This window comes from Mustela nivalis, assembly GCF_964662115.1.
Source record: "Mustela nivalis genome assembly, chromosome: 16".
NCBI classification, from domain to species: domain Eukaryota; kingdom Metazoa; phylum Chordata; class Mammalia; order Carnivora; family Mustelidae; genus Mustela; species Mustela nivalis.
The window spans coordinates 1,269,850-1,295,170 of NC_139035.1; the positions used below are offsets into that span (position 1 = coordinate 1,269,850).

The 25,321-nt window shown below is 54.1% G+C and overlaps 2 protein-coding genes and 1 long non-coding RNA gene across 7 annotated transcripts in view; 2 read left to right on the plus strand and 1 right to left on the minus strand.

Moving 5' to 3' along the window:
- The first annotated feature begins 1,834 nt into the window (after positions 1 to 1,834).
- Positions 1,835 to 24,310, plus strand: ATP1B1 (ATPase Na+/K+ transporting subunit beta 1). Of its 3 annotated transcripts, none has more exons than XR_014303904.1 (7): positions 1,835 to 2,081; positions 2,415 to 3,414; positions 7,674 to 7,802; positions 18,648 to 18,803; positions 20,651 to 20,835; positions 21,548 to 21,628; positions 22,808 to 24,310. XR_014303904.1 is itself a non-coding variant. In XM_082702753.1 (6 exons), exons 1-6 carry the CDS (start codon positions 3,318 to 3,320, stop codon positions 23,069 to 23,071), a joined length of 912 nt encoding a protein of 303 aa, XP_082558879.1. In that variant the 5' UTR covers positions 2,832 to 3,317; the 3' UTR covers positions 23,072 to 24,310. The 3 variants fall into 3 exon arrangements, 1 of the variants encoding a protein (XP_082558879.1); XR_014303905.1 differs by having other exon boundaries at positions 1,840 to 2,178; XM_082702753.1 differs by lacking the exon at positions 1,835 to 2,081 and having other exon boundaries at positions 2,832 to 3,414.
- On the plus strand, positions 7,809 to 11,182 carry LOC309849868. Its single transcript, XR_014303969.1, has 2 exons — positions 7,809 to 8,095; positions 9,552 to 11,182. It is a non-coding gene; the product is annotated as an uncharacterized lncRNA (long non-coding RNA).
- NME7 (NME/NM23 family member 7) overlaps positions 24,123 to 25,321 on the minus strand; it is a 279,199-nt gene continuing 278,000 nt past the window's right edge. For all 3 annotated transcript variants that reach the window (XR_014303906.1, XM_082702768.1, XM_082702770.1), the window contains one exon: positions 24,123 to 24,406. Coding sequence is in view for 2 of the 3 variants with exons in the window: in XM_082702768.1 (XP_082558894.1) it covers positions 24,368 to 24,406 (39 nt within the window). In the remaining variant the exon portion in view is untranslated. The remainder of the gene's footprint in view (positions 24,407 to 25,321) is intronic.

Genomic DNA, 25,321 nt, shown 5'->3' on the forward strand with positions numbered 1-25,321 from the left:
ACAGCTTTCCTCCTTCCCTCTGCCCACACCTCCCTCCCCCACCCCCTGCCCAGCCACACGCTGCACCTGCCAGAGGCATCCCTCCCTCCAGGGAACTGCATGCTTTCTGCTTTCAACCCGATGCTACAGCACCCTTCACAGAAGGGGCCTCAGAACAAAAGCCCAGCCCCCGCGTAGCCCAAAGGGACATCCTGTGCTCAAGTTACTCATTACTTAAGTTAGAGGAGGTCACTGAGCAGGAAGCAAGCTGGACAGGTGGCATACAGGGCAGGGACTTAGTCAAGGTGACCTTCTAAGAAAACTCGAGAGTCCAGGCAGGGGATAGGTATCAGAATGGGAAGGCGGCAAAGTCATAGCAGCAGTTCCAAGGTTAGACAAGGTCAAATGGAAAGAGCTAATTATACTTAAGCAAGCTATTTAACAGCTTTCACTAGGCACTAGGCACTGTGCTTAGCATTTTCCCACAACCCCCAATTAATCCTTGCAACAATGTGTTGTTCCAGTTTTACCAGTGAAGAAGGGGCAGCCCTGGAGAGAACAAGGGACTTGCCCAAGGTCACACAGTGAGCCAGGACTGAAGCTGGGAGTGTGTCTGTCCTGCTCCGGGCAGGTTGCTCTTTGGGGTGATGTGGTCGGACCGTCTGCGTGGCTGCGTGGCTGAGGCTCATTCTGGGTCTCACATGGCTGAGATCCTGTTCTGCAGCTGCATGACAGTTTGGGGTGGAAATGTGGAGGTTCCCGGGACGCCTGCGAGAGGCTGGCTTAGAAGGAGAGGCTGTGAAGGCACGACACTCAGCCCTTGTCAGAACCTGGGGAGAGTCTGCACATGGGGGAGGCAGAACGAGCAAAGCTGGGGAGCTCAGATTTGAAGAGGGAGTAGCCTCCAGGGGAGCACAGTAGGTCAAGGACAAGAGAGGAAGCTCAGCCTGGCCAGACACAGAACCGGTCTACTTGGCATTTGCCAAAGCCCTAGAAAGCTGAGGTAGGGAACCTATTTTTATAGGGAGAATGGGGGTCCTAATGAAAAATCTGTCACTGTGAGCCTTTCTCCACATACTTTGTTTCCCTGGAGAAGAGAGAGGGTGAGACAGGGAGGCGGGAAGGGGTTGGGGGATGGAAGGGTCAGGTGGGGGGTATGCTTAGCTCCCTGAACCCCCTCCTCCCTTCCCCTGCCTCTTCCCTTCCTCACTCATCCCTGTTTGCTGATTCCGCCCACAGGCCTTCCTCCCTCTAGCTCGCAGGGAGCGCTCCCTAAACACAGGCCCTTTCCAGTGAGCTCTCCTCCTGGAGACCCCTGCACGAGGTCACTTCTCCTGGGGGGGACCAGGGGCAGCACATCTGCAGGGGCTCCTGTGCCTGCCGTTCTCCCACCAAGCTGGGGCTTTTCCGGCATAAACAGGGCAGGCCAGGCGCAAAGCAGGGTGGCTTCCTTTCTCCACACTGTTCTCAGCGTGGTCAGCACCTAGCAGTCCTGGGGCTCGAGTGGGTGCAGGGAGGACAGCTCGTTGCTTCTCCTCTGAATTTCAGGGATCTTCAGGTTTTCCAAGTCTTGTGGGTGCGGGCCTTGGGAACGAGTAGTGGGAAAGGGCTCGTTTCAAAGCTGTTGGCGCTTGTCCTTAGACCTGCAAGGCTGACCTTGGAGACAGAAGGGGGCCCTGACAAGCATCCGTCGCGTGGGCCTGCAAGTCTCCTTTGCCAGGATGACCTACGTTGTTCTCTGGGGATGGGACTCCTCTGCAGTGACTGCAGAAGCACCCCTGCCCATTTCTGCTGTGTCACCCCCGCCCTGGGAGGGATGTGTGAAGCCGCTCCGGGGTTCAGAGAGAGAGGAGACTAAGGAGTCTGTCTTTTCAGCGACAGGGAATAAGGGATGGGAGGGGGACTGGCCCTCAACGTCCTGGCATTCGAGCGGGGGCTTCCTAAATTCTTTCGCCTCCGGGGTTTTACAGCAGAGCAACGTGGTCGGCACTCCCCGGGGGCCTCAGATAGCAGGTCAGCGAGAATCCCGGCCACCTACTGGGCATCGAGGACAGTCCGCAGAGGCTGGGTCACGGGCAAACACCGTCGTCCGGTGCAGACCGGTGTGAGCCGCCGCGCAGTGCGACAGGTCTCCGAGGGAGGACCCCGGGGGCCCCGCGGGAGGCCTCCCGGCCCCGCCAACCCCGGGATCCGCCCTGGGTGGGTCTGCGACTGTCCCGCTCCAGGCGGCTCGGGCCGCCCCCGGGGAGCGCGGCAGGCGGCGGGGAGCCCGCGCGGGCGGGCGGGCCGGGCTGGAGACGGACCGGCCGGATCCGCAGCCGCAGGGGCGGGCCGCGCGCGGGGGGCGGCAGGTGCAGCAGCCGAGAGGCGGGGCGGGGCTAGGCGGGCTCCCCGACTCTCACGCGTCCCCGAGTGACCTTCCCCCACCCCTGCAGGGCCTCCGAGGGCTGGACCTGCGGCGGAGGGAGGCGGGCGGCGCGCGGCCGCGCGCGGACCGGGGCGGGGGCCCGGGGCGGGGCGGCTGGGCCGCGGGCCGCGGGCCCCGGGCGTCCGGAGGGCGCCGCGCGACGCAGGTGCGGCGCCCCGCTCCGCCGCAGAGGAGGGCCTGCGCGCCACGGCGAGCGCGGAGGGGGCTGCGCGGGGCCGCCTGCGCGCGCGCCGCCGCGCCCCCGCCCCGCCCCCCGCCGGCCCCTCCCGCCGCCGCGGCTCCTTTGTGCCGGCCCCGCGCCCGCCCCTTCGGGCCCTAGGCCCCGCCCCCCGCCGCCCGCGATTGGCCATCCGGGCCGCTGTGGGCGGGGCCTCGGGCCGCCCGGGCGCGCTATATGTAAAGGTGGGGCGTGCGCTCCGCCAGCTCCTCGGCTCCCGGCGGCGCGGAGGGCGCGGCGCGGTCCGTCCGTCCGTCCGTCCGTCCGTCCGTCCTCGCCGTCTCCTGCGCGGCCGCTCTGCAGAGGTCCCCGGAGGCGGGGGCGAGCGAGCGCCCCAGGGGCCCCGCAGCCGCAGCCGCAGCCGCAGCCGCAGCCGCAGCCGCGCGCCCGAACCCGCAGGGCGAGGCGAGCGCGTGCGGACCGAGCAGAGCCCGCGAGCGGCCGCGCGTCCGCCCGTAGGTGCGGGGCTCGGAGCCGCCCCGCCCGCGCCCCTCCCTCCGCCCCCGCCCCGCCGCCGCCTCCCCCGCCTCCCGCTCCTGCCTCTGCCCCGCCGGCGCGCGTCGGGCACTCGGAGAGCCGCAGCGCAGCGGCCGGAGCAGCCCGCGGGGAGCCGGGCCGGGGCCGCCAGCGCCGGAGCACGCGCGCACTCCGCACCCCGCACCGCAGCGCCGCCGCCGCCGCCGAGCCGCCGCCATGGCCCGCGGGAAAGCCAAGGAGGAGGGCGGCTGGAAGAAGTTCATCTGGAACTCGGAGAAGAAGGAGTTTCTGGGCAGGACCGGCGGCAGCTGGTGTAAGTGGGGGCGCCGCGCCCGCACCCGCCGCGCCCGCGCCGGCCCCGCACCCGCAGCGCTCCGCGAGCCCCGGCCGCCGGGCACGGAGCGGGGTCGGCCGCGGCCGCGGCGGGTGCGGACTGCGGCGCCCCGGGGTGCGCGCGCGGGTCTCGTCCGGCTCCTTTGCGGTGGGTCCGAGCAGCGCTCGAGCCCTTCCCCCGGGAACGGTCGGCTGCGGGAGGCGAGACGCGCCGCTCCCTGCAGCCGTGCCCGAGCCCTGACCACTGCGGCGCGAGGCCGCGAGGGAACCTCGTGGGGGTGGTCGGGTCGGACGCGGGCGACGTTGTGTGTTCCGGCCCTTTCTGGCCCAAATGTCCCTCCAAAGGCCGGGGCGGGGGTGGCGGGATCCAGGCACAGCGCAGTGTTCCCCGCTCCGTCAGACTCCCCCAGGGACCTCCCCTGGAGCCCTTCCGGGGGGCCCCGGAGGCCCGGGAGCGGGGTGAGGTCCGGTGTTGCCGCGGCCGCACACAGATGCGGAGCACGGCGCTTGGCTGGACGGCAGAGACGGGTCAGGCGCAGAAACGCGGCTTAAAGCTGGATGCAGCTCACCTGCGGGTTCGGGCCGCCTGTTGCTTGGCTGGATGCGATGTGTTTTCCCTCGTTGAAAGTCAGATACCTTGTTTTCCGCCTCCTTTCACCGGAAGGGTGACATTTTTTTTTAAAGGTCATTTTGAAGGGCACCGTTGTAGGCACATCTGTAGGAGTCGTGACTGCGGAAGGCAGAGAAGGGAACTCGCCCTCCTGCATCACTGCCCCCCCCCCCCCATGTCCTCCTCACCATCATCATCACCACCACGGCCAGCGCTGCCACTGCAGCCATGGGGGGAGTGCTGGCCAGGGGCCGATGCAGTATTCCTGGCGGGGAGGATCTGTGGCCATCACAGCAGAATGAGTCAGGGAAACCAGGCTTGGCTGACATTTTGAATTGGAGGAAGCTAGCATATATGATTTTTGCAGAGAAAAGAAATGCAGCCCTTAGTGGGTCTCTTTTGATTGGAAAATAAAGGGTTAAAAATGCATCACACTTCAAGGTTAGTCAAGGTGAAATAGCATTCCAAGGTATTACAGGAAAGCATAGGTATTCCTGAATCGCATTAAATGTAGGTCTTTCAAGTGATGGCTTTTGGCTCGTATTTTATATTTTTTTTTATTTTGGGGAGCCTGTGTTATACGGTTCCTGCTGTAGTTTCTGCATAAAGGTAGCTCTCAGTTTTCTCACCATGGAAAGGAACGCCTGAAGAACGCGGGTGTGTGTAGGGTGAACAGCCCCTGGCCAGGGTGATCTGGTAGCTCCTCATAACTTGAGTGAAGCCTGGGGGGTGCGCTGCCAAACGGCCCCTGCTCCCAGACGCACAGGAGGCTCCAGCCTGGGTGATCTGGTCCTAGCCTTGTTAGGGGCCTGGGGCTGCCTCGCTTCCAGGCATATTGTCAAATTTGTCCTCTGGTGTTTCCCCCTCTCATAAAATAGGTTTCTTTCCTCATTCCAATTCCAGAATAATATTTGCTTTAGAAGGTAAGGCAGTATAGGAAGACATGTAATGGGGCAGCGCCTCCGTATGTGAGAGAAGGCACGCGTGTGTGTTAATATGGATGTCTTGATACCACATTCGGCAAGGTCTGAAGACACGGATTAATGAACGCGGACATCAGGATGGGTGTGCTTGTCTGGTTGCTTCTCTTTCCCAAGGTGCAGGTGCTGGGCTCACAATTCAGGTTTTGCTTTGAGCTCATTTGTCTGCTCTTCTCTGGCAACGTAAGAAACGACACCCTCTGAGCAGAGACACTGGTAGCAATTGCTGCCTCCCGAAGGGGAAATGCGCCCTTTCCAGCGCTGGGCCCAACGTGGATGCCCTTGGGACGAGGGCAGGTTGCCCTTGGCTCAGTTTTGCTTATAGGTAGGTTTTCACCAAGATGGACGCAGGAGCCTTGCCTGTCACCTGCTGGAGAAATGGCAGCTTGCAAATCACCTGTGGTTTCCGCTCCGCATTGAGTTAATGCAGGCGTTGGTAGATGTCTGTTAGGGTTACTGCTGGGCCAGGAGGCCAGTCTTTCCTTTTGCCTGTGACCCTTTTTGAAGGGTACTCACTTGTTTTTCTAACTGGAAAACCTCCATATTACTTGCATTTTTTTAAAGGAAGAAAAATTGCTGAAGAATACAAAAAAAAAAAAGGCCTCTAAATTTATCCTCTGTGCCACCTTGGCTGGTTGGTACAATTTGTCTAGCTTTCTTCTGTGAGCAGCCCCTGGTGATCTGTGTTGGTGAGCCCAGTGCACAGGTCTGGCTTAGTTCACAGTCCTCTAACCAGCTGACCTCTCAGCTGTCACTGGGGAGATTTTGCTAAGGAACACCTTGAAGCAAAAGAGAAAAATCCCTCACTTCTCTTAGGCTATGGTGTCAGGCAGAATAGAAAGGCTGTGTCTCATTCAGCTTTAATCAGCATGCTTGCGAAAGGACTGATTTTTCCACTGCTCTGTTTGTATTTTCAATTATCGCCTCAATTATGTCCTTTCTTAAGCTGTTAGAATTAGGTATCTGAAGTCCAAGGAGTGAGTATAAAAATGCTCTGGTTGTTAGGAGGAGCCAAGTGTGGTTAAGCTCAGAACCGAGACAAGGTGGGGGGTGCACAAAAAACAGGTTACAACAGTTCCTTTCTCACCGTGTTCTACCACCAACTCTCGCACCTCTTAGGAGCCTTCACTGGAAAAATTTTCCAGATCTCTTGACGTCACAGCCTTGCTGCTACTTGGATACAGAATGCGGCAGTTAACCCTTGGCCTGCTGGGAGGCAGTGATTGATTGAGCTGGGCAGCTGTGGTTCTGGATTCTGCAGTCTCTCATTTTTCCTTATCTTTGGCTCCTGGCCTGGCTTTTTTCTTTCTTCTTCTTCTTTTTTTTCTGGATAGGGGAAGAAAACGGTTATGATTAAGCATTTTGGTCTTATGTGCATTTGGCTTGTTTTACTAGCATTTATAGCATGGTTTCCCTGAACCATGTATTTGCTGATTGGAAAGCTGGGCTCTTAAATGCTTGCCAAAGGCAATCTGGCTACTTCCTGCCACAGGGCACCCCCTCTCCCTCTGTCCCTCCACCATGCACCAGGACCCTGCGTGTCAGTGATCTTTTGTTCTGCACTTTTTACCCCCAGGATCCCAGCATTTACTGCATGCAATCTGGAGCTTTTTAGAAGTAACCCTAAGGCTCCTTCGTGCAGTCCTGTTTCAGACTCGATAACCTTATGGTTCACTTGCTCCCGTTCTTGGGTTCACTGGGAATTGTTGGCTGGCACCGGGCTGCAGGGCGATGCCTAGTACAGCCTGTTACTATGCGGCTAATCGGGGAGATAATCCTCGTAAACCAGTAACTGATAGCCTCATTCCCGTCCCTGTGCTTTGTGGTGCTTAGCTTTTTGTGTTTTTTGCTTTTGTAGCCAGCTCAGCTGACGTCCTGCTCTCCAGCTAGCTGTAGGGGGCGGGGGGGGGTGCTACAGCTCATCAAGCCAGTCCGTATTCTGCGTCCAGTCAGAAGATGAAAGAAAAACATGCCTGTCATTTTGACTACAAGATTTCCCTTTGTTTTGCCCTTGTTTGGTGCCTCCGAAGGAAAACCCAGTGTGTGCTCAGTGTCTAATACATGTCATGGGTTGGGGGGGTGGTTTGCGATAGAAAGGAGCTGAAGAGCTTACTGGGGTTTCTCGACATTCGTTGCTCTGGCCCAGCATGAAAACTCACGGGCATCCTAACGTTTGGAGAAGCAGCAGAGCTTAGCCTGTATGTAGTACTGACATATCAGGGGACCAACAAGGCAAGAAAACCTGCCTCTAGGGGAGTATTTTGTCAGATGTGCGATGCGTTGCATAAGCCCACTAACATGGCCCTAGATTTTATTGGTGATCTTCATGAAAATTTTTTTACTTAGGCAGCGAAATTATGTCCTATAAATAATGTTTGTTCTAGACGAACATTCCTCTTACCCTTACCTAGCCCCAACACACACATACACACAGAGTCACACACTGTACCAGGGAACTGCCCGTCTCTGATTTTACCCCGTCATGCAGGCATGTGGTTCACGCTCTGGGTCGGGGCTGGGAAAGGAGGCTCTGCAGACAGGCTGGAGGCGAGGCCAGGAAGGAAGCCCCTTGGTCTCTGGGAAGATGAGCCTTTCGTTCCAGAGTGTGCCTGGGTCACAGCCTTCTGTTTCTGTCTGTGCCCCTTGCAGTTAAGATCCTCCTGTTCTACGTGATCTTCTACGGCTGCCTGGCCGGCATCTTCATCGGGACCATCCAGGTGATGCTGCTCACCATCAGCGAGTTCAAGCCCACCTACCAGGACCGCGTGGCCCCCCCAGGTAACAGGAGGGTGAACATGTTCAGCTCTTCGGAGGTAAAACGGGTGTCACTTTTTCACTCAAAAAAAAAAAAAAAAAAGAGCCACTTTTCTGAGAACTGCCTGTAATGCAGGATTAGATGGAGCCTGTTTTCATAGGAGAAGCGGGACCTGCTCACGAGGGCGGCGGCTCTCCTGCCTGCATTGCAGGCCCCCGGGCGCTGCAGATGTCTTGTCGTCACAGCTCTGCAGCGAGGGCGAAGAGCCCTGGTCTCCCCCGCGCCTGAGCCGGCACCCACCAGCCTGTGACTCGCGGTGAGGCGCCCTCACTGCCCAGGGGGTTGCTTAGCGGGGTCGCCACAGGGCTGTTCCAGCTCAGGCACATCTTTCACTTTCTCAGGGGGCCTGTGACTCAAGCAAATCCTTTAAAAAAAAAAAAAAAGAGCCACTTCAGCTCCTGCTTTGAGAGATGAAGTTATTTTTAGGGATGATGAGAAGCTCTGACATGGCCGATTACTCACAGGAGAGGAGCCGTGGCTTCAGGAGTCCGCTCTCCCACCGGCTGCTGACGCGGCTTAGTTTAACCTCCACCAGCGGCAGCAGCTTCTCCTGTCTCAGCATTCGTGCCCACTGGCTTCGTAGGACTCTCCCCTGTCGGCTTTCTAGACCCATTTTGTAGTTCCGCGGTCTCTTTGAGCTCTGAAAACTTGGATGATCAAGAGCGGTCACCCCAGGAGGAAGAAAATGCCACACGAGCGCCCTGCTGTGATCTGTCACTGTTGAGTGACGTGCACTTCGTGCACAGCTGTGTGTGTCCATTCCGGTCACTGAGCCCCCAGGGAGAGCCCGCTGCCCTTAACGCCTGAGGCCGACAGAAGGGCCGTCGACCTGGTCGTGGTCACTGGCTCTTGTAAAATTCATTGTCAGGAGGACCCAGAGACAGGAGATGTTGCATAAGGTCCGGGTTCCTGCATTATGAATGACCTTGAGACTGCCGCTGGGGGTGGTGATGACGTGTCCCCTCTCCACTTTCCCTGGCAGTGGTTTAGTAACAGCTGTATTTAGGTGACAATCTTGAGGCCGTCTTCACGGCACTGAGCAGCCCTGACCACAGGCACTGGGCCGGCAGCCTCACTCAAGTGTGGCCGCTTTTCGCAAGCTTGCTCTATTTCCTGGCCCCGGTGTGAGAGACCCGGAGGAACATCTTCCGAGTACGGAGGTGGTGAACATGGTTCCCTGGCCCCAGGCCCCATGGTCCTCCACTATAAGGAAACCCTGGGCATTGCCAGATAAATTTAGATCTAGGGGATTTGGGAAACGGTGGTAAGAAAATAAACATGTAAGTATATACAACAACTTCAACCTGGTTAATGATCCACAGTTTCCAGCAAGTAGTTTCCCAAAGAGGTGGGTCTCTGGGAAGGCTGAAGCAGAAACTGGGCGTGCGCAGCGCGTGCGGCACCTTGAGTAAACAGACTGGACGCTGGCTTTGTGACCGTGAAGCCTGGCGTGTCCTCTCCTGTTAGATTTTGGAGGTGGTGTGATAGACGTCATCACGTTTGTGTCCATCTTTATTTTCCTCTTGTTCAGCCATTGAAAAGCTGTTCTTGAATCATGATGCCGCGTCATAAAAATTTTTATGCTCGAAGCCAAGGGTGACTGAAGAGTCAAGCATGTAACTTCCTAGATGTAAAGCAGGGCTGCTTGTCTCTCCAAACTTGTGGGGGTCAGCCTTTAAGAAAAGTAAAAATTTTCTTCATGTTCTTTGCAGAAAGGGCAATTCTACTTTCCAAGAGAAAAGGCTAAAAAAAGAAAAGAAAAGGCTGAAGTGCCAGACCTTTTAAGTGGGGACTTGCCAGTGACCTTGCCCAGAACTTCTGGTGGAGGTGCTCAGCCCTGCCCGCCCCCTCTCCCAGCCTCCCTCCCCTTCCTCCCAGCCCCTTCCTAAAAGACACATTCTCAGTCCCTATATTTAGTGTCCTTAGCCGTTGGACTGACCTGACAAACCGTCGCTTCTCAGAGGAATGCTGGTGTCTCATCGTGGAAGTATGTGCTCCTGCTTCAGTCCGAGTCACAGGAGAAGCGCCTCCTCAGCGCCTGGGTTCTTTGTCTTCCTTATGTCTCCTTCTCCTCCCCCCCTTGTCCGCCACCTTGACAGGAGAGTCTGGGCAGGGTCCCTTTGCTCTTGCCCTCCCAAGGGACATGACTGTCCCTTGAAAAGCTGGTGGCCTTGGAGCAGGGGGGTCAGGTGAGCAGAGCCATGAAATGCAGCCCGGGACAGTCCCTAGACGCTCTGAAGGCCCCTCACTGGGCCCTCGCTCTTGTGGTCTGTCAAGAACGTGGGTGAGCCGTGCCCTCTCTCTGCGGACCGAGCACACTCTGGAGGAACACCTCGGCCACTGCACGTCGTGTCTCCAAGCTTCCACGTTTGCGAGTGGCCGGGGGCGGGGGGACTTGCATGTCTCAGATGAAGCTCCCGAGTGGAAGGTTCGGCGATGCTGTTAGACCTGAACTGCGGGCGCGGGTACAGACCCGGCCTGACCGGGGGTGGACTGCGTTTTGCACATCTGGTAGCTAGATCTCGGCGGAGCAGTGTGTGCAAAGGTGTCCGCATCGAACAGCGGTGGTTGTGCAGTCCGTTCGGGTTTATCTGTCTGTGGTACTGGGTAGGCAGGTGGGCTGAACAGGACGGTCTCCATTTTGCCCACAAAATGGAAGGGAAATTTAAGGGGGAGAAACAGCCTAAGGAGCAGTTTATGGGCCTGAGTACTGGTGGCATCGGGGGCCGTCATCTTCCTGACAGAGTCCCCGTGGCTCTCGGACCATGGCACAGGTCGCCCTGCAGCCCTGAGGGCGCAGGGCCAGCACCTCCACTGTGACAGAAACCGACAAATCGTTCTGTCTGTGGGTCATGGATGCTTGGTTGGCTGTGTGACGTGGCTTAATGTGAATATGAAAGCCCCAGGCTTGTGAGCCACTGCACGCGTGTCCGCCGTGAAGCCACCTGAGCAGGAGGGAGCTGGACGTGGTCTGCGCTGTCCGTGCCCGGCGGACCGTGCGAGGCCTCCGTTGTCCTGTCTGCAGAATGGGTGCAGTGCTGTGCGGACGTCACGGGATGGGAGGTGGGTAGGAGCGGAGAGTGGCCAAGCTAAAGGCTTGAGGCAAAGTGGGGCTGTCAGCAGCCACCTCTCTTCTTGCATCGGAAGGCGCGGTTCGGTTCCCGGGACTGAATCCCGTGTTTCTGGACCGGGAGCTTTGGACGGCAGAGCAGGGCCGCTTGCACACTCGGCGGTTGTTCACAATGTGAACAGCCTCTTGGCTTCACCACGGAAAGCATTTGGGAGAAGCTAGATTAGGAAACACGCTTGAAGATAATTTTAAATAAATGTGAGTGACACCGTGTTTGTCGCGCAGTCTGTCCCGTGAACACACCCACAGCGGCCTGGTCGGCCGCGCCAGGCCCCGCTCCGTGGCGGACCCTCCTCGGGAAGGCCCAGCAGCCGCATCTCCCGCCTGCTCGGGGCCGGACCTGGAGGGGGCGCTGCCCTCCCCGCTGCCATTGCTGAGCCCCAGGGGGGTGACAGCATGGTCCGTGCACGTCAGTGGCAGCCGGGGAGATGCCAGCCGCCTCCCTTCCTGCTGAGCCACTCTGAGTGCGCCCCTGTCCTTGCTCCTGAGTCGCGTGTTGCTCTGGGTTCTGTCCCGAAGGGAAGCTGGCACCGCGTCGGCAGGACGCCCGCTCAGAGCTTCGTGCCCTCGGAGCGTCTGACTTCGTCTCCGCTCGGGTCGTGAGGTCGAGCCCCAGTCCTGCTGCACGCCCAGCGCGGCACCTGCTTGAGACTCCCTCCCTCTCCCTGCCCTGCCCTTCCCCTGCTCGCTTGCTCTAAAATTAAAAAAAAGCTCGTGATTGTGCTGCCATGGAAACCAGACTTGGGGAGGGAGGGTGGGTGCAGCCTGGCCGGCGGCTGCAGCACCGGCAGCTTTGGTATCCTGTTGCCTGTGCGAGGGAGTATCCTGTCTGCTGTTAGGGCACGAGGCGGTGCAGTTCGAATCTCGGCGGAATTAAGCAAAATTCTTTTTTTTTTTTAATTCTTTTTTTTTTTTAAAGGTTTTACTTATTTGACAGAGATCACAAGTAGGCAGAGAGACAGGCAGAGAGCGAGGAGGAAGCAGGCTTGCCACGAGCAGAGAGTCCGATGCAGGGCTCGATTCCAGGACCCTGGGATCATGACCCAAGCCGAAGGCAGAGGCTTTAACCCACTGAGCCCCCCGGGCGCCCCTTGAGCAGAATTCTTACATCTGTCTCGGGTGCCTCGATTCTCAAACCATCGCTTGCATCACTCTCACATTTCAAAGAGAAAATTGGAAACATTGGGCTTCCTTCTAGACTGGAGGGATTGGTATTACAAAGTGCCCGTTGGGTGTTTTTGTTTTTGCTTTTGTTTTCCTTTGCTGTTTCCATTAGCTCCCTCTGATTTGTACTCGGAGCAGACGTGCTGAAGGCTCAGTGCTCCCCAGGCCTGCTGCCTCCCACATTCCCCCTCCTCCTCCCTCCCCAGCCTCAGAGGACTCCTGCCAGCTTCTCCCAGACTCCGTGGCTCTTGGGCTCGGCCTGGTTGCTGTTGGGATTTTCTCCTTCTTCAGAGAGCGCCAGCCCCACTGTGTGGTGTCAGCAGCTCACCAGCCCATGCGGCTATTTATTCCTTTGTAAAGACCAAGATAAAACTAATCAGTTAGCTCTTGGGGACACAGGAAGCCTCATGATTAACTTTGCGATGTTCCTGGGGCCCCAGAAAAATGAGTCTTCCTCTGGGGGCTCCTTTGTGGTGAATGAGCAGAGCAGAGGCCTCTGACACCTGGGACTGGGGAACAGATTCCATGCATGGAGGGTAATGGGGGAAATGCTGAATCGGGGAAGCTTCTTTGAGAGGTCTCTGTCGTCCAAGGAGCATCGGCGCGCCAGCCTCCGTGTGCTGTGGTGGCGTTGGATGGGGCCCTGATGCCTGTGGCTTCTCCGTGTGCTTATTCTAGCGATCAGCCCACCGCAGGGCCCGTCTGACACAGCCAGGACTAGAGAGAAGCTGAGGAGATGGAGAATAGGGTTGTCTGTCATCTGGTGGCATCCGGCTGGAAAAGCTGTGCTTATCCCACACATATGCACGAAGAGACATTATTGAATATGTATGAGGTTATCAATCGCTTAGCAAATGTTATGTTCCGTATCTACTATATATGGTTGTCCTTCCATTTAACAGAAAAGCTTAATGTAAAATGGCAGGGTTGGGCCGTTTGCTTGTCTTTTCCCATTGTAAAAGTGGTATCTTTTATCAGGAATAAGCGTAATTATGAGCTGTAGGAAAATATCTAAAGATAGGTCCCTGTGAAATTAGGGGACCTCTGAGATTGATCCCCTGAACCAAATTATGATCTGTCTGCTCACCTGAAAATGAATGCAGCACCGGAGATCAAAGTCTGATGATGGTGACGAAGGCTATTCCAAACACAGGGAAGGGCCTTCAGCCAAAGCATGTGGGGTTTAGCTCAGACAGGAGAGGTTTCCATACACCGGGGGTCGTGTATGGAAACATCAGCTAGACCAAGGAGAAAATCCAGCAGTTCCTCAAAAGCTGAGCCTACAGCCCAAGGTGAGGCAAAACCCCTGCTTCTTTCCAGAAAGCACAGAGGCGCCTTTTTTCCTGTGCTCTCCCTATATTTGTGAGGTAAATCGATCCTATTCTTGCAGAGATAAAATAATTAAAAACAAAAACTCCTAGATATCTTAGTGGCACTTAAAGGGGGAAAGTTGTGTGTGTGTGTGCGCACGCGCGTGTGCATGCGCACGCACGGTGTATATGTGTATCTCTGTACACACAGATGTGTATGAGGTTCTATAAAATCATACCTCCAAATGTTTTTAATTGCAAATTCCTTTGCAACGTGGACTGTGCAGGAGATCCGTGGTATGGGGTGCTCTGTGCATGCCGACATTTGTGTTTTTTTGCCTTGGGCGCCCTTCTTAGTCATGGCTGCCCTGCTGGAGGTTTCTGTGGAAAATGATGCCGACTTAGAGAATTTGGCCTAGGGACTTGGGGGGTGTATTAAATGACGAACAAGCAGCTGTGCTTTGGGATTCAGCTGAGTAACCGTTACAAGGTTACAATGGCCATGTTCTGGTTTCAATACTTCAGACTCACAAATTGAGGAATTTTAAACTTGCTACATTGTAAACCCAGTTGGACACAATGTATTTCTTAGTGAAAAGCTTTCCCTGTCTTTTTCCCTTCCTCTTTTACTGGCTGGTTCCCCCTCCTGCTACGAATGCCGATTAAAGCCAGAAATTGAGTGTTTTCCTCCTTTGTTTCTCAAGAGATGGGGGACCAAGGACCAAGGAAAGTCAAATGTAACTATAAGAAGCAACTGCAAAGCCGAAGAGGTTTTTGTTTTGTTCTCTTTTATTCCAAATCCTCTGTAAAGATGACGTCCTCATACAAACCCAGTACTAAAATGTCACATATCCAGGTTAGGATTTCAGCCTGCTTAGGTGGTTTTCTTAAATAATAAGTGAAACGTAATTTAAGGCAAATGGCCCTATTAGGGCAAAGCTGTGTAGAACTCGGCCTGGTGAATGTCAGTTCAAGTTCAGAACACTGGCGAGGCAAAAGGTTATATCTGTTTCCTGGAATATAACTTGAGACCACAAGCCGGTGATTGGGTGTTCTGCTATCTTTGGCCTCTGGGAGTTACCACTGGAAAGAAAGCTCATCCTTGTCTAAATCCTGACCCACAGCTTTACAGAGTGGACAGCGTAGAGAGGAACTAGCTGATTGTATCTAGTCCCATGTGAACACAACTGGTGAGGGTGCCAGTTCCCAAGGTGGGATTTGTATAGCCTTGGAAGAGTGTCACAGTTGCAGAAATCTGTGTGGCCTCCGGATAATAAAGTTTCCACATCTGATCCCGTTCCTTTCTGTCTTTTCCTGTGAGTCTGATAATGGAAGTAAATGATCAGATATCCGATCAAGGGTCCTTCGTCTGCCTCTCGAATGTATCTAATTGCTTTAGGGAAATTACTTTTTGAAGAGAGGAATTTTCCTAATGGCTTGGAGAAGATCTCATCTGAGAACTTTCCTAATTAAGGTGATCCTGAGCAGAACAGGCGAGGGATTGATCTCTGAGAGTTTCCAGGAAGAGAACTTCTCAGGCCAGAAGGCTCTGGATGAAGAAAAGGGGAGGCAGAGTTGGTGGGGGATGGAGTGAGACCTTGCCCAGACATGGGCGGGGAGAGCAGATGTGCTCACTGGGGGGGGCTGTGCCCAAACCCGACATTGGGGTGGTTCCTCGGTATTTATGTGTGTATGTGCTCCGTAGGTGAGGGTTTAGAGAGAGGAGCTGATGGCAAGCCTGGAACACAAACCACGCATGCTACTTTTTCTGGAAGCCATCTTGGGACCAGAAGTTGGGTGTCTTAAAAGGAGGGTCATGAAGACTTATTGTAGCTACACCTTCAAGATCCTTCAGAGACCCCAGTGTTAAACTTCAGCAGATAGGAAGGCACGGCTGACCTTCCGGGGGTTGGTCTGTCATTCCGGGGCTCCCTCTCCCAGCGTTCTGCTTCACTTCAAGTGGAAAGGACATGGTAGTGGCCTTGGCTCAAGGTCTAATCCAGCTCAGCAAGTCCGAGGGTTCTAAGACCCTGGGCTTAGCTGTCTCTTTTACTTTTGGTTTCTCGGTCTCTCACTTTCTAATGCTTCTCTGCACAGAACACAGTCACGATTCTCCAGGCATCTTCGAGCTGCGTTTCTCTCCCGTGGTAACGTGCAGGCTCCGTGCGCCTTGGGCTGTGAGCCGTCCTTACTGAGGGGCTTCGGGCTCTCAGGCAGAAATTGGTGTGATTCTGTTACTTGGTTTTCATTATTTCTTCTTTGCCCAATCTAGAGAGACGTGAGGCCAACTGTGTAGAGATTCCCTAGGCCAGTGGCACCGTTGTGTGTGCCGTAATAATGCCTACTGTTTCCATAACTCCGGTTCTTAACCGTAGAGGCACTTGCTGACGGGAATCTGGTGTTGGTCTCTGGGTGGGCGGGAGCTCAGCTCGGGCCACAGTTCTCAGGCTCCCGAAGGACCCACTTCTCAGAAGAACCCACATGCCTGACTCAGGGACGCTTATGCTTTGGGGTCTCACACATGTCACCCAGCCACTTTTAATAGCAGAGAACTTGGACTTGGTAGCTTGAGGGAGTGAAAAGCACTGCATCATGCCACCTCCTCTTCCCGCTGTCCCTTTTGCTCTGGGAGAGTCTGAGGAGCACGTCACCCAGTCTGGGAGATGGCAGCTGGGTCCTCGGCCGGCCGCGGGGAGAGAGAATTCGGGAGGCGCCCCCGGACAGCTGAAGCCGGACACTCACCTTGAGGTTGAGGTCCCGCCGTGTTCCTCTAACCGACCTTCTAGGTTCACCTTCGTCTTTTAAACTCCCTGGGTGAGGCTCTCTGGATCTCGCCCGGGCTCGCTGACCCTTTGCTAGCATTTTGGTTTTGGCCGTGTCGCCCGCTCTGCTGAGGGACTGTAGCACGATCGCCGCTGGTCGTACCTTCGTCCCCGAGGGTGGCCGGCAGCCTCTTCCCCGCTGCCCGCTTCTGGAAGGCTGGCGAGCGCGCGTCCTGCTTCCTGAGGACCGGGTTTGCTCTTGCCCGGCTCTGCGGCCGCCTCCTGCCTCCTCCCCGAGCCCGGCCGCCCCGCTCACGGCGCACATGCAGACGTTGTGTGGTTGCCCGTCAGGCCCCGTTCTCTGCCCATTCCCGGGGTGTTCTAGGAAAACAGCCCATTCTCCTGGGTTCTGTGAGACTCTGGCCTGGAGCCTTCCCCTGCCCTTCACAGGTCCAGGCGTGTCACCTTGACTTAAACATCTCGTTTCTAAGTCAAACCAGGAATGCACCCCTCCCTGGCCCCCCTTGGCCTTCCCCATTTCAGGGGGGAGAGAGGCTGTTTTCCATACTTTCTCAAGCATGAAATCCCAGTGGAAAGTTCTCCTCACTTTTGTTTCATTTTCACAGGTGTCTGTCATTTTTATTTATGGTCTCCTTGTGCTACAAATGGTCACGATGCCAATTTTCTAACTTAAATGTAGAAAAAGATTGTTCAGGCTATACTTAAATTGCTTTAGTCGTACAATTTTCTAGGGTTAGTGAGCATCTAAGAAATACTTTTAATAGTACTAACCTTGTTTATTTTTAACTGATGATTTTTGTAAGTGCAGATCCCGCTAGCTCCCCTTTCCGCGGCTCCTCTTCGTCATCACTGGCGCTTTCTTCCCTTGGATTCCTCAGCTCCTGTGTGATCCTGTCTCAGAGGATTCTCCGGGTCACCCGGGAAGTCGTGCTTCTGGGGCAGCCCCTCTGCCTGGCTCCAGGCCCTCCCATTCTTTGTCCTCACCCCCATCTTCGCCCTTCTAGGGAACAGCCAGCGCCGCAGAACTCGCCCATCGAGCCCCCTGAGCTGGGCTGCTTACGCTGTTTAACCATGTTTGGAGCTCAGAGCCATCCTTAATCACTAGAGAAAAGCTGCCATTGAGCCCAGCCCCACCCCGAGCCTGATTTTTATGTCCATGTCTTCATCGTGTTGGCATCATTATTGCTAATTGCAGCTTCTGGCCCACCAGAGCACTGGTTCTCAAACCGGAGTGCTCAGGGAACCCTTCAAGCTCATTAATGTGGAGATTTTCGACTCCCGTCAGTAGTGGTTCTGACTTGGCAGGTCTGGGGTGGGGCCCACGGGGCAGCGGGTTTAATGCGCCCCTCGCTGAAGGCAAAGGGCCCTGGGCGTGAGCCGCCTTCTGTGCCTGACACAAAGTGGGTGCATCTGGAATGGGATGGGGATTAGAATAGGGTTGTGCAATTTAGCAAATAAAATACAAGACACCTAATTAAATTTAACCGTCAGATAGACCACGAGTTGGTTTTTATAGAAATACATCTAAGTATTACACGGGACATACTTCTATAAAAATTGATTCATGGTTTATCTGAAATTTAAATGTAACCAGGCAACTTGGGTCTTACCTAGCATCCGAGACTAGAAGGCCATGGTCAGGCCTCTGCCGACGTACCTGTGTAGTGTTGTGTGGTGGGCAAATCCTAGCCAGGAAATCTTGTGGTGATAGAGGCATGTGAAAATTAAAGAATCTAAACTGTTAATTAAAGAGTGAAAATCCAAGGTAGTCATACTTTGAATTTTATACTGGCTGACCCTTGACTTGCTTCTAGCATGAAAGCAGGAACGGTAACAGCATAAATCCCATTCCATCCAGTTGGGGTTCCAGATCCACAAGAATGTCTCTGTTGAGTAGCCTTGAGTCTGGTAGAGTTTGGAATGGTCGTCAGCCCGTTCCAAAAGTAGAAAAGGCCTCTGTGCTCAAAGGCTTATACGCGGTTAGGGAAAGGAAGGCCACCGGCGAGAAATGCTGGCTAGCTACGCGGTTTGTTTGAATATGAGCATATGGATGTACTGGGAAGATAACAGGCTTTGGAGTACACATGGGTTGAAATTCTGGTTCCACTATTTCCTCTGTGACCTTGGGCCAAACACTTAACCTTTCTGTGCAAGAATTTTCATTCATAAAATGGGGACTATCCATCCTGAAGCGTTGCCGGGTAAAAAAGATGATATATGATAGTAAGACACTGTCACTGGCACTTAGGTACTTAATCTAAATGCCAGAGAAGTGACTTCACAGGAGAAGCAAGAATTTAACCTTCTTATTAGTAGGTGGGATTGGTGAAACATGTTGGTACGTGGAGAACGTGCTTGAATGATCTTGGTTGACACCTTCCCACTAACGATTTTCCGTGTTACTCTTTCTGTCTGGTCTAGGGTTAACACAGATTCCTCAGATCCAAAAGACCGAAATCTCCTTTCGCCCTAACGACCCCAAGAGCTATGAGGCGTATGTGCTCAACATAGTTAGGTTCCTGGAGAAGTACAAAGATTCGGCCCAGAAGGATGAAATGATTTTTGAAGATTGTGGCAGTAAGTAGACTCATTTTGGATGTCTGTGGCTGGTTAATTCTTATTTCCCATTTCTATCTGTTGTTTAATGATGGAAAAATCCTCTTGAAGTAATTGATTGAAGTCTGGCCATATTGAGAAGACAGTTTTCATTTTGTTTTAAAGCAAGAAGACTGATTCAGGCTTGCATCTGATGGAAGAAACAAAGTAGCCTCAAGTACTACAATTATGTGCATTTGGAAAGTGTCTTGCTTTAAAACACTCCTGGACACATTTGCCTTTTACCACCCACACTCAAAGACCACAGTTACTGCTACGGTTCTCCACTGATTTTTGGAAACGACAACCGTTTACATTTCCTGATTTCTGTTCCCCGTGCCCCTGCCCCCTTCTCCTGTGGAAGAGTGTGTAGGGCCTTTCTCTCACTAGTACGGCTCCTTGGCATCGTCAGCTACGCTGATACGGAGGAAGCAGGACTTCTGGCCAGGGCAGAGCCTTCCTGCCCTCGGTTGGAGGGACAGTGAACTGTGTCCCAGGCCGCTGAGCATCTCAGTAAGGAACGGTAAAGGAAAGGTGGCTCTTGGGTGTACTAACGCTGATGGGAACACACATCTCCGTCCTCGTGCGCCATCCAACCATGTTTCCAGACCTGCTGAGACAAGATGGTGACCTCAGTCGTTCCGACTCAGTTCAAGCATTTACCGACACCAGTTTGTCACATGGCCCTGTTTGCTTGATCATAATATGGGGTGATTGCAATTTTAGGTCATTCTGAAAAGAGTAATTTATTTTTTTAATTTTTATTTATTTTAATTTTTTATTAACATATAATGTGTTATTTGCTTCAGGGGCACAGGTCTGTGATTCATCAGGCCTACATACTTCACAGCACTCACCATAGCATATACCCTAACCAGTGTCCATCACCCAGCCGCCCTCTCCCGCACCCCCACCCCCAGCAACCCTCAATTTGTTTCCTAAGATTTTTCATTAGGATTTCAATGAGGTTTTCATTTTTGCAATAATTAAAAGGCTTGTATGAAAGATCATTAGGGTGAATTGCTTCCCTGGAGATGAACTGAATGGAGGCCTTTTACCATTTAAAGGGAAAATAGTTATTTTGTGACCTTAGATATATATAAAAATTATGGTATTTGCCTCAGTTTCCTGCAGGGTGCTTTGTATTAACCTTGAATTCTCTATTTCTTGTATTCTCTCTCTGGCTTTGTTATGAGGTATGAATCAAGAATACTACAATATTTTTTGGTTGAACAAATGCTTGCAAGAAGTCATAGCTTGAAAAGACAAAAAATAAGAAAAATTTCAAATCTTGAATGGTGGCTGAAAAGGAAAAAGATAGTTCTTTATTCTATTTAAGAGGCTTATTAGTGGCAGAGACCGTGGCCTAGCAATGGCCAGGCAATTCTGACCAAAAACCTGCCAGTTCTGAAAATTATTGACAGTCCTTTTAATTTGCCTTCTAATCACAACGTCCCTGTTAATGAGCTCAGCCGGAGCTGACCCGTGTCAATGAGGCTGCTCACGACGGGCGGCCAGTTTCTGCTCAGTCTTCTACGTCACCGAGTAACCCGTTATTTAAGGGAAGAGAAATATGGCTCTGGACCAGACATCATGTGTGGATCCTCTGGTACCTGGAAGCCCTGGGTGGGGTCATACAGCAGCCATCGCCTGGGGTACAGCCCCATGGTGACGTCCGCAAGGGAACCGGAGGTGGTTTGCGGGAAACCCTCGCTCTGGACACAGAGCAGCATGGGCTTGGGACAGGCTGGAAGGAAGCTCCCTTTCCTGTCTCGGTGGCGCCCAGGGCACTGTGGCTCCACAGCGAAAACCGTGCTTTCTGTTTCCAGATGTGCCCAGCGAAATCAAAGAACGAGGAGAATTTAACAATGAACGAGGAGAGCGAAAAGTCTGCAGGTTCAAGCTCGAGTGGTTGGGAAATTGCTCTGGAATAAATGATGAAACCTACGGCTACAAAGAGGGCAAACCCTGCGTCCTAATAAAGCTGAACCGAGTTCTGGGCTTCAAACCTAAGGTAAGTCATGCTTTAAACCCTAGACCGTGGAGGAGCCTTTCTCCTTCGGGTGAGGTAGCGGATGGGCATGAGGCCAGTCTGTCAAGGTTCAGAGGAAACTCGGTGATGACTTCGAACCCGTTCAGCAGAGGAACAGCAGAGGCGTCTGCATCTGCCTGGGGGACCGGGACAGTTAGGTCATTAATGTCCTTTTCTCAAGAGAAATTCTGAGAGGCAGAGCCACAGTCTTGAGTAAGTCCGGCGCCTCTGTTCTTTTTTTAAAAAATTTATTTATTTTTAAGATTTTATTTATTTGAGAGAGAGCGAGAGAGGGGAGGGTCCGAGGGAGAAGCAGGCGCCTCCCGGGCAGGGACCCCGATGTGGGACTCGATCCCGCGTCCACCGAGTGACGCGCTCAGCCGCTCGCGCTTCCCGGGCCCTTCCCCTGCCCGGGGCTCCGCGGCTGTCGCCCGCTCCGAGTCCTCACCGCGGGCGCCCCCGGCCCCGCCCCGGGTCCCCCGAGGGTCGCTTCCCCACGGAAGCAAGTCCGGCTTGTGGGACAGAAACGTCCACACTCGTCCGTCCACGGTGCCGCCCCCGCTCTCGGGCCGGGGTCACTCGTGGTCGCACCGTCGAGCGCGTGGCTCCTGCGGGGCCCGTGGGTGCGACCGGCGAGCTGCGTGCGCGGGAGGGCGCGGGGCCGGACGCAGCTGACCGTGCGCTCTTCCCGCAGCCGCCCAAGAACGAGTCCCTGGAGGCCTACCCGGCGCTCAAGTACAGCCCCTACGTCCTGCCGGTCCAGTGCGCGGGCAAGGTGAGGGGCCGCGGCGGGGCGGGGGCGCGCGCGTGCGTGTGCGCGTGCGTGCGCGTGTGCATGTGCGCGTGTGTGTGCACGTGCACGTGTGTGTGTGTGCATGTGCGTGTGTGTGCACGTGCGTGCGTGTGTGCGTGTGCACGTGCGTGTGCGGGCGCCGCCGCGGTTACACGAACGCGCGACCGGGGCAGGCGGAACGTGGCTCCGGCGGTGCCGCCCCAGCTGCGGCTCCGCGGTAAGAACGTCTCACGCCGAAGCCGGCAGCGGCGACCGCGTGCGGTGCTCCCCGGAGCACGAAGCCGCCTTAGCAGGACCGTCGGCTTCCAGAACTGGGGGGACGCCAGCCCACGGCCTGCTCAAGATTTGAGGCCGCTTTTTTTTTTTGACAAGTTCACATTGAAAAATGTGTTTTTGGCTTTTCTTTTAATTTTTTTTTTTTTTTTTTACTTAAGGTTTTTTGTTGTTATTTATTTGAAAGAGAGAGTCCAGGAGAGGTGGCGGGGCAAGCAGGGGGAGCGGGAGAGGGAGAAGCAGGCCTCCCGCGGAGCAGGGGCCCGATGCGGGCTCCATCCCCGGACTCCGGGATCACGACCGGAGCTGAAGGCAGACGCTTAGTGACTGAGCCACCCAGGTCCCCAGTTTTTGGCTTTTCTTTCAAAAATAAGAAATAATGAAAGAGTGGTAGTAGTACCTGTTCCCTTTAGACCTAAAAATAGGGTCCTAACGGATCGTTCCGGAGAGGACCGACTAAAGGGAATCCCTACCCGGTGCTGGTTTCACATATGCCAAGCACTGAAATGGACGCAAGGAAGCGAGACGCAAGTGGTTAGAGGATCGGAGCAAACGTCGCCCAAGGACCACTCAGGGTCCAGCACCCGTGGGTTTGGCTTCAGCGGCAGGTGCCTTTCTGGGTGTGCTGGCTTTGCGGAAATGCTTGGCTGACCTTCCCTGCCCTTCACCTGTGTAACGTGAAGAGTTTCCTCTGATGACCACTTCCCGTGGCGGCCAGGGAGGGACAAGCGTGTGTCCTCCCACAGTTGGGGTGCAGCTGCCTCTGGGGTCACTCCGCGCGGCCGTGTCGGGGGCCGATGGTCTCCTGCAGCAGCGGTGCACAGGCGGTCCCGCGGGAAGTGACCCAGGCTGCCAGCCACTAAACTCTCCTCTCTCTCTGGTTTTCAGCGAGACGAAGACAAGGATAAAGTTGGGAACGTGGAGTATTTCGGCCTGGGCGGCTACCCCGGCTTTCCCCTGCAGTATTACCCCTACTACGGCAAGCTGCTCCAGCCCAAGTACCTGCAGCCGCTGCTGGCCGTGCAGTTCACCAACCTCACCATGGACACTGAAATCCGTGTCGAGTGTAAGGCGTACGGTGAGAACATTGGGTACAGTGAGAAAGACCGTTATCAGGGACGCTTTGATGTAAAAATTGAAGTTAAGAGCTGATCACAAGCACAAATCTTTCCCACTAGCCATTTAAAAAGTTAAAAGATACAAAAAACAAAAACCTACTAGTCTTGAATAAACTGTCATACGTATGGGACCTACACTTAATCTATATGCTTTACACTAGCTTTCTGCATTTAATAGGTTAGAATGTAAATTTAAAGTGTAGCAATAGCAACAAAATATTTATTCTACTGTAAATGACAAAAGAAAAAAATAAAAATTGAGCCTTGGGACGTGCCCATTTTTACTGTAAATTATGATTCCATAACTGACTCGTAGTAAGCAGTGTTTCCGGCCCCTGAGTATTGCTGCCTTGTGGATCTGATGTGATGTACAGTTCTGTAGGTGCACACTCTGGTCATTTCTCAAGCCATGTTTATCGCATCTGTTTTCTACTGTATGTGAGCAAGGTTTGCTGTCCAAGGTGTAAATATTCAATGGGAATAAAACTGGCATGGTACTTTTTTTTTCTTTTCAGTTTGGCTCTTTCAAAAACTAATGGCCCATCGATGAGCATTTTTAACACACTCCATAGTCTTCTCCTGTGGTGTTGGGTCTTTACTTTAGTTTTGTTGTTGTTTTCTTTCCTGGGGCTGGGGGAGGGGGTGGGCTGTCATGGGGGAACTGCCCTTTAAATTTTAAGTGACACTACAGAAAAACACAAAAAGGTGATGGGTTGTGTTGTGCTTTGTATCGAATGCCGTCTTGACCTCTCTTCCCTTGTCCTCCAGTACGATCTGAAGCTGTGTATGAGATCTGGGTCGCCTGTCACTTGGGCTGGTGATGGGATCTGGGTCGCCTGTCACTTGGGCTGGTGATGGGATCTGGATCGCCTGTCACTTGGGCTGGTGATGGGCCTAATTCATTTGCTTTACATTTTCTTTTATTTTCCTTTTATTCCTTTCTCTGGAGGCATCACATGCTGGTGCTGTGTCTTTATGAATGTTTTAACCATTTTCATGGTGGAAGAATTTTATATTTATGCAGTTGTACAATTTTATTTTTTTCTGCAAGAAAAAGTGTAATGTATGAAATAAACCAAAGTCACTTGTTTGAAAATAAATCTTTATTTTGGACTTTATAAAAAGCAATGCAGTACCCCCTAGACTGGTGTTAAATGTTGTCTGCAAAATCCATGTTCTAACATGTACAATAATTGCCAGGAGTACAGTGCTCTTCTTGATCTTGTATGCGGTCAGGTTCAAACAACGGACAATAAAAGAATGAACACACTCAGCACGTGTGTGACTCACTCTTGTCCTACTGCTCCGGCTGTGACTTCTTTGCTTTTCTCTACTCCGAGTTGTCCAGGATCTTGAAGAAGTACTGGACCTGCGTCACAGACAGATAAAGGAGTTCGTTAGTTCACTGGAAATTCAGCCTTTCTCACTGGAGAGGTCAGGAGCTGAGCCCAGAGCACACCCCTTCCCAAAGAGACAACTAGGTTCATCTGAGGCAGGGGCTCCATGAGGTTTTGGTTCAAAGGTGAAGTTTAAAAGGATTCTATGGTGCAGACTGTGCTTACTTTAGAAGACGCGCAGCTTTGGCCCCTGCTAGTGCTTCACTGGGGTGTCTGCGGTTCAGTTAACACACGAGGGTAGGTCTGAGGTTATGGTCCGTTAAGGTTCATACCTTGCCTTTGGTTCGCGGTTCGTACTTGGCCATGCTGCAACCTCAGCCTTCGTGGTGACACAGACTGAGCTTTCTGAGGAGCACCGTTGTGTGAGTGAGTGTAGGGTTGGGATCCCAGAACCCACCTGGGAAAGGGCCACGCTGGAGTGCCGCGTCCCGGTGCTGGGAGCGAGGCCTGTCACAAAGGCTGCGTGGCCAGAGCCTGAGCAGAGTCTCCCAGTCCTCGGCGCCCCCAAGAGACCCCTCTGGGGTGATCACGCCTCCCCCTCACCCAGCCGCGGAGCCACAGTGCCCGAGGCCCGCACCCCGTGTGGGGCGGCAGAGCGGACCCAGGGCAGCGGCTCTTCCTGCTCCCGCTGAGCTGCTCGCCTGCTTTATTCTGGAAAAGCATCACCAGAGACCTGGCTGTCTCCAGACCAGCAAACCGTGCGACGGCAGCTCAGCACCGGAGGAGCTGGGACTCCCTTTAACGACGACAGAACCAGCATGGGGGACTGTGGAAGCGACGCCACAGCTTCGCCGCAGCGGTCTGGGGAGCCCGTGTTCGCGGGGAGACCCTGCGGCCGCCCCGGCAAAGCCGGCGCCACACCCACGCGTCTAGAAATAGGAGGTGTC

What these genes read in the sequence shown, in the direction of transcription:
- ATP1B1 (XM_082702753.1), top strand. Translation starts at nt 3,318, where the DNA reads ATGGCCCGCGGGAAAGCCAAGGAGGAGGGCGGCTGGAAGAAGTTCATC. An exon ending in GGACCGCGTGGCCCCCCCAG is followed by an intron (nt 7,803 to 18,647) that starts GTAACAGGAGGG and finishes TGTCTGGTCTAG; the next exon opens with GGTTAACACAGATTCCTCAG. An exon ending in TTCTGGGCTTCAAACCTAAG is followed by an intron (nt 20,836 to 21,547) that starts GTAAGTCATGCT and finishes CTCTTCCCGCAG; the next exon opens with CCGCCCAAGAACGAGTCCCT.